Source organism: Ranitomeya variabilis, chromosome 5 (assembly GCF_051348905.1).
Source record: "Ranitomeya variabilis isolate aRanVar5 chromosome 5, aRanVar5.hap1, whole genome shotgun sequence".
NCBI classification, from domain to species: Eukaryota; Metazoa; Chordata; class Amphibia; order Anura; family Dendrobatidae; genus Ranitomeya; species Ranitomeya variabilis.
The window spans coordinates 267,711,978-267,724,614 of NC_135236.1; the positions used below are offsets into that span (position 1 = coordinate 267,711,978).

A 12,637-nucleotide genomic window follows, 5' to 3' on the forward strand; every position below is an offset into this window, starting at 1 on the left:
CATTTCACAGGTAGAGGAAAGAAGGTTTTCAATCAAATTTCAGCAAATTCTTGATGCAAACATAACACCATTGGTAAAAAAGCTGAAGTTGACAAGAGCATGGCTTCTGCAAATGGATAATGATCCTAAATGCATGTCAAAATCCACAATAGACTACCTCAAAAGGTGCAATCTGAAGGTTTTACAATGGCCCTCGCAGTCCCCTGATATGAACATCATTGAAAATCTGTGACTATATCTCAAAATATCAGTGCATGCAAGATGACCTAGGAATCTCACAGAACTGGGCGATTGTTTCCGAGGAAGAATGGATTAAAATCTCTCAAACAAGAATTGAAATACTCTTGGCTGCCTGCAAAAAGCGTTTACAAGCTGTGATACTTTCAAAAGGTTCTACTAGGTACTAACCATTCAGGGTGCCCAAACTTTTGCATCGGCCCATTTTCCTTTTTGTAATTTTTAAAATGTAAAAGATGAAAATATAACTTACAGAAATCGTTTGACCTCAGTCATTACCAACAAAGGATATATAACAAAATATTGAGATGAACTTTTGTTAATGACCAAACACTTATTTTCCTCCATAATTTGCAAAATAAATCTTGCCAAATTAGACAAGGTGAATTTCTGGATTTGTTTTCTCATCTTGACTCTCCTAGTTGTTGTCTACCTATGATGTCAATTACAGGCCTCTCATCTTTTTAAGTGGGAGAACTTGCACAATTGGTGGCTGACTAAATACTTTTTTTATATATATATATATATATATATATATATATATATATATATATATATATATATATATATATATATATATACCGTATATACTCGAGTATAAACCGACCCGAGTATAAGCTGAGACCCCTAATTTTGCCACAAAAAATGGGTAAGCTTAATGACTCTAAGTAGAAGCCTAGGGTGGAAAATGCAGCAGCTACCAGTAAATGTCAAAAATACAAATAGATGCCAATAAAAGTAAAATTAATTGAGACATCAGTAGGTTGTGTTTTTAAATATCCATATTGAATCAGGAGCCCCATATAATGCTCCATAAAGTTCATGATAGGCCCCATAAGATGCTCCATATTAAAATATGCCCCATATAATGCTGCACAAATGCGGATTATGGCCCCATAAGATGCTCCATACAGACATTTGCCCCATATAATGCTGTACAAATGCGGATTATGGCCACATAAGATGCTCCATAGACACATTTGCCCCATATAATGCACAAACGTTGATTATGGCCCCATAAGATGCTCTATAAAGATATTTGCCCCATATAATGCTCCACAAACGTTGATAATGGCCCCATAAGGTGCTCTATAAAGAAATTTGCCCCATATAAAGCTGCAGAAACATTGATTATGCCCCATAAGATGCTCCATAAAGACATTTGCCCCATATAAAGCTGCACAAACATTGATTATGCCCCATAAGATGCTCCATAAAGACATTTGGAGCAGGTGAATATCACGCACTGCGTAATACTCACCTGCTCCTGGTGCGGTCCCTGGTTCCCCAGTGCCGGCAGCTTCTTCCTGTATTGAGCGGTCACATGGTACCGCTCATTACAGTAATGAATATGCAGCTCCACCGATATGGGAGTGGAGTCGCGTCCATATTCATTGCTGTAATGAGCGATACCATATGACCGCTCACTACAGGAAGAAGCTGTCGGCGCCGGGTAATCAGGGACTGCTCCAGGAGCAGGTGAGTATGATTACACAGATGCCACTCCCCCTCCCCTGCCGACCCCTGGGTATGACTCAAGTATAAGCCGAGAGGGGCAATTTCAGCCTAAAAAATGGGCTGAAATTCTCTGCTTATACTCAAGTATATACGGTGCATACACACATATATATATATATATATATATATATATATATATATATATATATATATATATATATATATATATATATATATATATATATACAAAGAAATTGTGTCATCTTTAACTTTAAGCCTTTTAGAGATCATTTCATCTTCAGCTTGCTTAACTGTTCACAATAATTCAGACCAGGGGTGCCCAAACCTTTACATGCCACTGTATATACAAGTGCTTCTCACTAAATTGGAATATCATCAAAAAGTTAATTTATTTCAGTTCTTCAATTCAAAAAGTGAAACTCATATATTATATAGTCATTACAGAGTGATGTATTTCAAGTGTTTATTTCTGTTAATGTTGATGATTATGGTGTACAGCCAATGAAAACCCAAAAGTCATTATTTCAATAAATTACAATAATTGACAAAAAACATCTGCCAAGGCTTCATAAGCATTTGAAAAAGTTCCTTAGTCTGTTTCAGTAGGCTCCACAATCATGGGGAAGACTGCTGATTTGACAGATGTCCAGAAGGCAGTCATTGACACACCACAAGGAGGATAAACCACAAAAGGTCATTGCTAAAGAAGCTGGCTGTTTGTAGAGTGCTATATCCAAACATATTAATGGAAAGTTGAGTGGAAGGAAAAAGTGTGGTAGAATAAGGTGCACAAGCAACCAGGATAACCACAGCCTTGAAAGGATTGTTAAGACAAGGCCATTCAGAAATTTGGGGGAGATTCACAAGGAGTGAACTGCTGCTGGAGTCATTGCTTCGAGAGCCACCACACACAGACGTATCCAGGACATGGGCTACAAGTGTCACATTCCTTGTGTCAAACCACTCATGACCAATAGAAAACGCCAGAAGCATCTTACCTGGGCCAAGGAGAAAAAGAACTGGACTGTTGCTCAGTGGTCCAAGGTGGTGTTTTCAGATGAAAGTAAATTTTGCATTTCATTTGGAAATCAAGCTCCCAGAGTCTGGAGGAAGAGTGGAGAGGCACATAATCCAAGCTGCTTGAAGTCTAGTGTGAAGTTTCCGCAATCAGTGATGGTTTGGGGAGCTATGTCATCTGCTGGTGTAGGTCAGCTGTGTTTTATCAAGACCAGTGCAGCCGTCTACCAGGAAATTTTAGAGTACTTAATGCTTCCAGCTGCCAACAAGCTTTTTGAAGATGGAAATTTCATTCTACAGCAGGACTTGGCACCTGTCCACACTGCCAAAAGTATGAGTACCTAGTTTAAAACAACAGTATCACTGTGCTTGATTGGCCAGCAAACTCGTCTGACCTTAACCCCATAGAAAATCTATGGGGTATTGTCAAGAGGAAGATGAGACACCAGACCCAACAATGCAGATGAGCTGAAGGCTGCTATCAAAGCAACGTAGGATTCCCTAACACCTCAGCAGTGCCACAGGCTGAACGCCTCCATGCCATGCCCACTGATGCAGTAATTGATGCAAAAGGAGCCGCGACCAAGTATTGAGTGCATTTACTGAACATACATTTCAGTAGGCCAACATTTCAGATTTTAAATTCATTTTTCAAGCTGGTGTTATAAAGTAATCTAATTTACTGAGATAATGACTTTTGGGTTTTTATTGGCTGTAAGCCATAATCATCAACATCAACAGAAATAAACATCAGAAATATATCACTCTGTTTGTGATGACTCTATCTAATATACGAGTTCCACTTTTTGTATTGAATAAATTAACTTTTTGAAGATATTCTAATTTATCGAGAAGCGTGTGTGTATGTGTGTATATATATATATATATATATATATATATATATATATATATATATATATATATATATATATATATATACAGTTGTGGCCAAAAGAATTGACACCCCTGCAATTCTGTCAGATAATACTCAGTTTCTTCCTGAAAATGATTGCAAACACAAATTCTTTGGTTTTATTATCTTCATTTAATTTGTCTTAATGAAAAAACACAAAGGAGAATGAAGCAAAAAACAAAACATTGATCAATGTTGTGAATTCTGTTCTCGAACTCCCTCCGGTGGTTATGAATGGTACTTCGGCAAGTTCTGTCCATGGACTCCCTCTGGTGGCTGTGAGTGGAGCTGCTGGTTCTGAGGTTCCTTCCTCAGCTGACCTCGTTTAGTCCTAGGCTGGCTGCTCTATTGAACTCCACTTAGATTGTTACCTGATGCCAGCTGTCAATGTCCTAGTACTGGTTCAGTTCTCTCTTGGATCTTTCAGATGACCTGTCTACTCCAGCAAAAGCTAAGTCCCTGCTAGCTTATTTGTTTACCACTGTTTTCTTGTCCAGCTTGCTATCATGATTCTGCCTGGCTAGCTGGAAGCTCTGGGATGCAGAGTGGCACCTCCACGCCGTGAGTCGGTGTGGGGTCTCTTTTGCACACTCTGCGTGGTTTTTTGGTAGTTTTTTATGCTGACCGCAAAGATACCTTTTCTATCCTCAAGTCTGTTTAGTTAAGTCTGGCCTCCTTTGCTGAAACCTATTTCATTCCTGTGTTTGTGACTTCCATCTTAACTCACAGTCAATATGTATGGGGGGCTGCCTTTTTCTTTGGGGAATTTCTCTGAGGCAAGTTAGGCTTTATTTTCTATCTTTAGGGGTAGTTAGCTCTTAGGCTGTGAAGAGGCGTCTAGGCAGAGTCAGGTACGCTCCACGGCTATTTCTAGTTGTTGTGATAGGATTAGGGGTTGCGGTCAGCAGAGCTCCCACTTCCCAGAGCTTGTCCTGTATTACTAGTTTGCTCATCAGGTCATTCCTAGTGCTCCTAACCACCAGGTCATCATAACAGATCAATTCACACAAAACTCCAAAAATGGCCAGACAAAAGTATTGGCACCCTCAGCCTAATACTTGGTTGCACAACCTTTAGCCAAAATAACTGCGACCAACCGCTTCTGGTAACCATCAATGAGTTTCTTACAATGCTCTGCTGGAATTTTAGACCATTCTTCTTTGGCAAACTGCTCCAGGTCCCTGATATTTGAAGGGTGCCTTCTCCAAACTGCCATTTTTAGATCTCTCCACAGGTGTTCTATGGGATTCAGGTCTGGACTCATTGCTGGCCACCTTAGAAGTCTCCAGTGCTTTCTCTCAAACCATTTTCTAGTGCTTTTTGAAGTGTGTTTTGGGTCATTGTCCTGCTGGAAGACCCATGACCTCTGAGGGAAACCCAGCTTTCTCACACTGGGCGCTACATTATGCTGCAAAATTTCTTGGTAGTCTTCAGACTTCATAATGCCATGTGTTGTGAATTCTGCTCTTGGGCTCCCTCTGGTGGTTGTAAGTGGTAGCGCTGCTGTCTCTGAATCACAGCATGTATCAGGTGTTTTCACTTTTTGCAATTTGGACAGGGCTATTTAGTCTTGCTTCACCCTTTAGTCAGTGCCAGTTGTCCATTGTTCCTGGAGGATTCACATCCCTGCCTGGTCTCTTCTGCTTTGCAGTTCTTTTCAACAAAGATAAGTTCTGGCCTTGATTTTGCTGTCCACATGCTGTGGTCTTATTGTTCAGTTATTCTCCATGTTTTGTCTTGTCCAGCTTGGTCTGTATAAGGATTTGTTTAGCCAAGCTGGTATCTCTGGAGATGCAGATATACCCTCCATGTCTTTAGTTAGCTGTGGAGTTTTTGTATTTTCTGTGGTGGATATTTTCTAGTATTTTAATACTGACCGCATAGTACTCTGTCCTGTCCTTTCTATTTAGCTAGAAGTGGCCTCCTTTGCTAAATTCTCATTTCAGTCTGTGTATGTTTTTTCCCTCTCCTCTCACAGTCAACATTTGTGGGGGGCTGCCTGTTCTTTGGGGATTTTCTCTGAGGCAAGATAGTTTTCCCTTTTCTATCTCTAGGGGTAATTAGTCCTCCGGCTGTGTGGAGATGTCTAGGGAGCGCTAGGTACATTCCACGGCTACTTCTAGTTGCGGTGTTAGGTTCAGGGTCTGCGGTCAGTACAGGTACCACCTTCTCCAGAGTACGTCCCATGCTGCTCTTAGGCCACCAGATCATAACAGCCATGCACCCGGTCAAGCAGTCCAGTGCCAGAGGCAGCAAAGCAACCCCAAAACATCAAGGAACCTCCGCCATGTTTGGCTGTAGGGACTGTGTTCTTTTCTTTGAATGCCTCTTTTTTTTCTCCTGTAAGCTCTATGTTGATGCCTTTGCCCAAAACGCTCTACTTTTGTCTCATCTGACCAGAGAACATTCTTCCAAAACGTTTTAGGCTTTTTCAGGTAAGTTTTGGCAAACTCCATCCTGGCTTTTTTATGTCTCGGGGTAAGAAGTGGGGTCTTCCTGGGTCTTCTACCATACAGTCCCTTTTCATTCAGACGCCGACGGATAGTACGGGTTGACACTGTTGTACCCTCGGACTGCAGGGCAGCTTGAACTTGTTTGGATGTTAGTTGAGGTTCTTTATCCAACATCCGCACAATCTTGCGTTGAAATCTCTTGTCAATTTTTCTTTTCTGTCCACATCTAGGGAGTTTAACCACAGTGCCATGGGCTTTAAACTTATTGATGACACTGCGCACGGTAGACCCAGGAACATTCAGGTCTTTGGCGATGGACTTGTAGCCTTGAGATTGCTCATGCTTCCTCACAATTTGGTTTGTCAAGTCCTCAGACAGTTCTTTGGTCTTCTTTCTTTTCTCCATACTCAATGTGGTACACACAAGGACACAGGACAGAGGTTGAGTCAACTTTAATCCATGTCAACTGGCTGCAAGTGTGATTTAGTTATTGCCAACACCTGTTAGGTGCCACAGGCAAGTTACAGGTGCTGGTAATTACACAAATTAGAGAAGCATCACATGATTTTTCGAACAGTGCCAATACTTTTGTCCACCCCCTTTTTTATGTTTGGTGTGGAATTATATCCAATTTGGCTTTAGGACAATTCTTTTTGTGTTTTTTAATTTAAGACAAATTAAATGAAGATAATAATACCAAAGAATTTGTGTTTGCAATCATTTTCAGGAAGAAACTGAGTATTACCTGACAGAATTGCAGGGGTGTCAATACTTTTGGCCACGACTGTATATCTATATATGTATGTGTATATATTTATATATATATATATATATATATATATATATATATATATATGATTATATATACATATATAATCCTTTTTGCCTCCTCATAATCTGCAACATAGCTGTATAAAGACTTGTTCATGGCAGGTCGAGTTGTATTTTTCAATGACACCATTTAGACGCACAAACAACTTATTGATTTTAATCTTTTTTTACGGGAATGGGAAAATAGCGCAAGTTTGACCATTGGTTTGTGAAATTTTTAATGTTTTCTCATTCAGTCTGCAGGATAACGACTATGCTACTTTTATTTTATTGGTTGTCATTTTTTGTGTAGAGTTTTATGTTTATCTCTTACTACTTTTGCACGCTAAAAAAAAAATATATAATTTTCATAATCTTAGAGACATATTTTTTTTTTCCCTGTAGACAGCTTTGTGTGAGGGTTTGTTTTGTAGGATGATTTGACAAATTTTTGTTCACATCACCGGAAAAAAAAATTGCATGAATAAGTAGCGTTTATTAATATTATTATTATCATGGCAAATTCCAAATGAAAAAGATGGCTGATTATCCTCATTAAATGGAGTTACTGCTTGTATAGGTATGTGTCGCATTGTGGATGTGGTTGGATTTTGTTTTTCACAGTTTATGAGATTAGAAACTGCTACAAGGTTTTGTAAAGATGAATTTTTACAATTTTTGGGAAGTTTTTGCCTTTTCTGTTTCTATGTAATTGAATAGACAATGCACAAAATAAGTTTCCGGGTTCAGTTCATGGGTTTTGAAGTTGGTTTCTTTTATCATCTAGAATGTAGTATTAACATCTACAAACACTGGGTTAACAGATCCACTTTGCTTAGAAGCTGATCTGGCGCCAATGATAAAACTTGGGTGTCCCACCTCACAGACCCAGTGCCTACACCTAAAAGCCTGCCCCTCCCTCCATCAATGTTAATGGGAGATATTTATCGTGGGCTGATGAAAAGGTTTTCACAAAGCTTGACTAAGTGGCAATGAAATGTTAGGGATTTTGGATGAACTGTTCACTAATGCTGGGTATAGAAAGCCCCTTGACATTTACTAGTTTAACCCTTTCGCTCTAAACACTCTGGAGGGGTCTCTGAGGCTAAACAAAAGAAGTCCTCCCATGTCGCATGTCATTGCTGTGGAGAAAAGGACCTTTATGAGAAGCTTTCATGTACACACACTTCTGTCTTATCTGATCCTCCCCTTGCTCTTAGGCTTTATGACAGACACTTTAAGTTTGTTCTGCCGCACTTTCCATTATATCACTTTACTGAGCTCTATCGGAATCTGATCTAAGATCCCAATATTTTCTATGGCGAAAAATGTCTACTTTAATTTATAGAAATGTATGATCTTTAAAGCTGGTCAGCTTTTCCTCTGCCATATAAGTCACTATAGATGGAAAAGAATATTCGGATCAATAAATATTTCTTTCTATTTGTTTAAGTAGACTCTGGGGAGTTAGTCATTAATATTATATTTAGAGATTTAGCTCAACTATACATTGTCTTTGCCACCAAAATTTGGAAGGCATCGTAAAAAAAAAAAAAGTTAGAAGCCATCTGTTCCCTTTTTGGGTTAAGTAAAACGTCATGCAGGGCAACAGGGTGGCTCAGTGGTTAATACAGTTTTTTTGCAGCGCTGGAGTCCTGGGTTCTAATCCCATCAAGGAACACATTTGCAAGGAGTTTGTATGTTCTCTCTACGTGTTTGCGTGGGTTTCCCCCCACACGCCAGACATCCTGATATAAAACCCCGATGGGGACGGTGATGATGATGACTGTAAAGTCCTGTGGAGTGAATGACTATATATAAGCAAGTAGAAATAATGGAGTCTAGACATTATAATGCTGTACAGTGAGTGCTGTAAATAGTTCCTGATGGTCAGACTTTTACTTCAGTAAAGGATCTGAATGAAATGAAAAAAGGACACACAAATGTTTCTTGTGTTGATAATATGCAACTTACAGATTTGTATTTGTTTTTGTATCACTATTATAATAAAATTCTAAATGAAAAAAGATTAAACTGCAATTTTCTGACAGTTTTCACTCTCTTCATAATAATTTCAAAAATAAAAAAAGTTTAATTGTAATATTGTGCTAAATAAATAATAAAATCAAAAATAGAAAAAAATGTGCCAGGACATAATTCAATCTAAATTATATAAATCTTTATTGATCATTTTTCTTTTAAATTAAAAAGAGGAATAAATATCCAACATGACAGACACAGAGTTGAAAGGTGGGTGAGCTGAAAATGAGGAAATTTACCCTGAAAATAGGGACATTGCAAAGTGATAGCTAAGAATGGACTGTGATGACCGTCACAGAGAAATAAATAGAGGCTAATGGAGGGTATAAGTGACCTGCATACAAGGTCTCTTCAAAAGATAAGCAAGCACATAAATAATACAAGTGTAGGGGGAATAAAGACGTACGGTTTAAGGTGCCAACATTATTATAAAGTCCCGCAAATAGTGCATACAATAATCGGGACATATTAGGGCTCCCCCAGCAAATGCCCAACGTGCTACCTGCGGTACATTCTGCACAATATTATGAAGCAAAAAAGATGTCTACATAATCAGCCCCTAGCTAAAGAAAAATAACGTATTGTAATTGCTACAAAGTAACAAGAAACTTTTGCCACATTTCTGTTAATCCTGTAGTGCACCATGTTATACTTTGTGCTGGTCCTTTCTGAATAAATGAGTTAATCAACAGATGACATAAGAATAAAATATTTAGATATGATTATTTTAGAAGGATTCCAACCCATGTTGTCTAACATTAATAAAAATGCAAACACCTTTGTGGATTTGATGACGTTCTGACTATTTGTGTGTAATAGAGGTAATCGAATATGTTCATCAATATCTGGCACCGATACAGGACGTGTCGATCATTGCAGTGTCAGTTGTACAATGATTGATCTGTCCGGACAGAAATAGACATCAGATGATCTCCGTATGCACGATGCTCCTTTCCAGTTAATGTCGCCCTCTTCATTCTCCATGTATGTACTGGCCTTTTACTCTCCATAATATCGACAATATGAGGAAATGGCTGTGATTATGGTTTTTATTGCTCTTATTTCCATGCTTTTTTTTTCCTAATATATTTGTTGTTAACGCGTTCTCCTTGGATGTGTATGGAGGCTTGTAAAGGTGAAGAGCACAGGAAGGGTAGTCTTATCAAGATCCCACAATCTATTGTATCTGTGATAGTTACACTTGTGCATCGCTCTCCTGGGGGCAATAGAAAACCCGCAGCTAATGTTTTATAAGTCTCATTGTACCCCCGCCTCATGGTCCATGTTACCAGCTACCGGCCGGTTCTTCTTCATTACACAGGCCCCATGTAAATGGATGTATCTGTATCAGAGTAGAGTGTGATTCTGAGATATCACTTTGTGCCCGGTGATAGCCTGAGTTTTCTGCAGTTTGTTTTTAATGTCATGTACATACAGACTTCCGGAAAAACGAACTACATTAATGACAAACTCCCCTCTGTTACCTCGATCATCGGAATTGTTGGGTTCACCCTGTTGGATGAAGCAAGCTATGAAATGCTTTGTTAAGTAATCAGTAACATCTTTATTACTCATTACTATGGAAATGTGCCATCAGGAAGCCAAACTGTGTGTACAATATGTTAATAATTTGCTGATTACAAGAATGTCGGCCGGAATGGCAAATTTTAGTGCCAGTCTTGATACAGTCGGCTTGAATTCTTCCCAAAAAATGCAGCCGATGCATTCTTACTATATAGCTGATTGAATAAATGAGTTAAAGCAAAACATAAAAAGGGAAATCAAGTAGAAGGAGTTTTCTTTACGAAGATCAGATATTGGATTTATGAAATTATGTTGTTTTTCACAGATTTGTTCCAGATGCTGAAAGGTTTTCGCAGTGTTGAGCTGGATGTGCCTGCACTATGGATGCCATGCTGACTTGTTTTCCCTTTCTCTGCAGGTCATTGTCCAGTCTGGCCGTCAACCTACTGTCCTTCAGAAACTCTGCCAGCTCCCCTTCCAGTATTTTAGTGACTCCCGGCTGGTCCGGCTCCTCTTTCCCACACTGATCTCCGCCTGTTATAACAACCCACAGAACAAACTGATTCTGGAGCAGGAGTTAAGCTGTCAGCTTCTCGCCACTTTTATTCAGGTACGAAGCTGGAAAAGTGAGCAGGGACCTGGGTGGCTGTGAAAGGGCTCAAGGAGTGCTGGGATGTCTATAGGGGGTGTTCAAGAGAGGGACACTGTAAATTAAAGGATTTAAAATCTGCCAAATAAACTAAAGCCATTGAAGGACACATGGCGGTGAGTATACTATGTAAGTGATAATGATACGCCAAGCCTCGCTAACCTCATTACTGTATAGATATAGACTAATTCACTTATCTTTAGCTTGTACCTCACAGCTATTCATTTATTAGATTAGTTATATTAATATCCCTGGTTTCATAAAATCCATAAGCGACAAGTAAAAACAGAAGTTTAGTTTTCTCTTTAATGAAATGCTCATGACCACTTTATTGAGGTCTATCATAAAGTGACCACAGACGGGTCGGTTCCTCTATTTTCGTACACATTTCGGGATAAGACATTGCCCCTGTTTGGTGTTTAGTTGGCAATGATACAATTATTAATATGTGTTTGTTAATGATCAGATTTTGGTTGTAGCTTGTTAACAAAAAAAATTACAGCTGACAATATGGAATTTATTTCCATCTTCTATTTTCCTCTTTTTATCCATTTATATTTTAAAATTAGTGTCTGAATTGTTCCAGAAGCCATTAGAAAAGGATAAGCTTTTATTTTCCTGTCCCTAAAGTCTGGACACATTCTCATTAACTATAATTTGAAATTAATTTAATTAACTATAATAGAATTTTGCAAAGCGCAATAACCTTTGCATTGCAAATGGTGGAAATCATATTGAAAAGTTGTTTAATATTCCAATTGAATAAAATGTTAGTAAATTTCATTTCTTGAAAATATGTATTTTTCCCTATGTGTCCAGACTTTAGGGACACCCTGTAGAATGTGGTTGGAGAAAGTTCCTCCTTAATATAGTATCAAGTGTGTATTATTTGTACAGTTGCAAAATGATGCAGAAAATGTAGACATTTTTACGCTGGGATTTACTAAGGATGACTTAAACTTTACAGTTTGTTTTTTTTAATACAATGTATCTTTTTTTTCCATCTTATTTATTACATATACTTAATTAACATGACAATTACATGTAACATAATTACATATACATTAGTGGAGCAAATGTATATCCGGTAAGAAAAATATAATGAATAGCGCTATTCCTTGTTGCCTTGATGTCATTATAGGAACACTTCTATTTCTTACGGTGTCACCGCGGGAGAGATGCCATGCGGAGAATATCATTGTTATTGTCTCGGGACTCTTCACTTTTAGGAACAGTTATTTTATCATGACACGTTGTGTATCTTTGGAGGGGGTTTAGAAAAGGACCGTGTTGGATCTCATTCCTTTCCCTAGAAAATGAGCTTGTCTGCTTGTATTTAACATATGATTAACTCTTTGAAACATAATTAACCTGTTTTTCTAATCTTCTCTCTGTGCTATATCTATCAGACCACAAAAGGTGACCAAAGGCCAAATTTAATTAAATTTCAGACAGCGCATTAAGTCTGTTAAACATATGTGTTTTTTTTTATCACTAGAAACACCCTGATATATG

At 38.4% G+C, this 12,637-nt stretch overlaps 1 protein-coding gene across 4 annotated transcripts in view; it reads left to right on the plus strand.

The window, feature by feature from the left end:
* SCAPER (S-phase cyclin A associated protein in the ER) overlaps positions 1-12,637 on the plus strand; it is a 369,596-nt gene that overhangs the window by 345,647 nt on the left and 11,312 nt on the right. For all 4 annotated transcript variants that reach the window (XM_077264248.1, XM_077264247.1, XM_077264249.1 and 1 more), the window contains one exon: positions 10,892-11,083. In XM_077264248.1, coding sequence (XP_077120363.1) covers positions 10,892-11,083 — 192 coding nt within the window. The remainder of the gene's footprint in view (positions 1-10,891; positions 11,084-12,637) is intronic.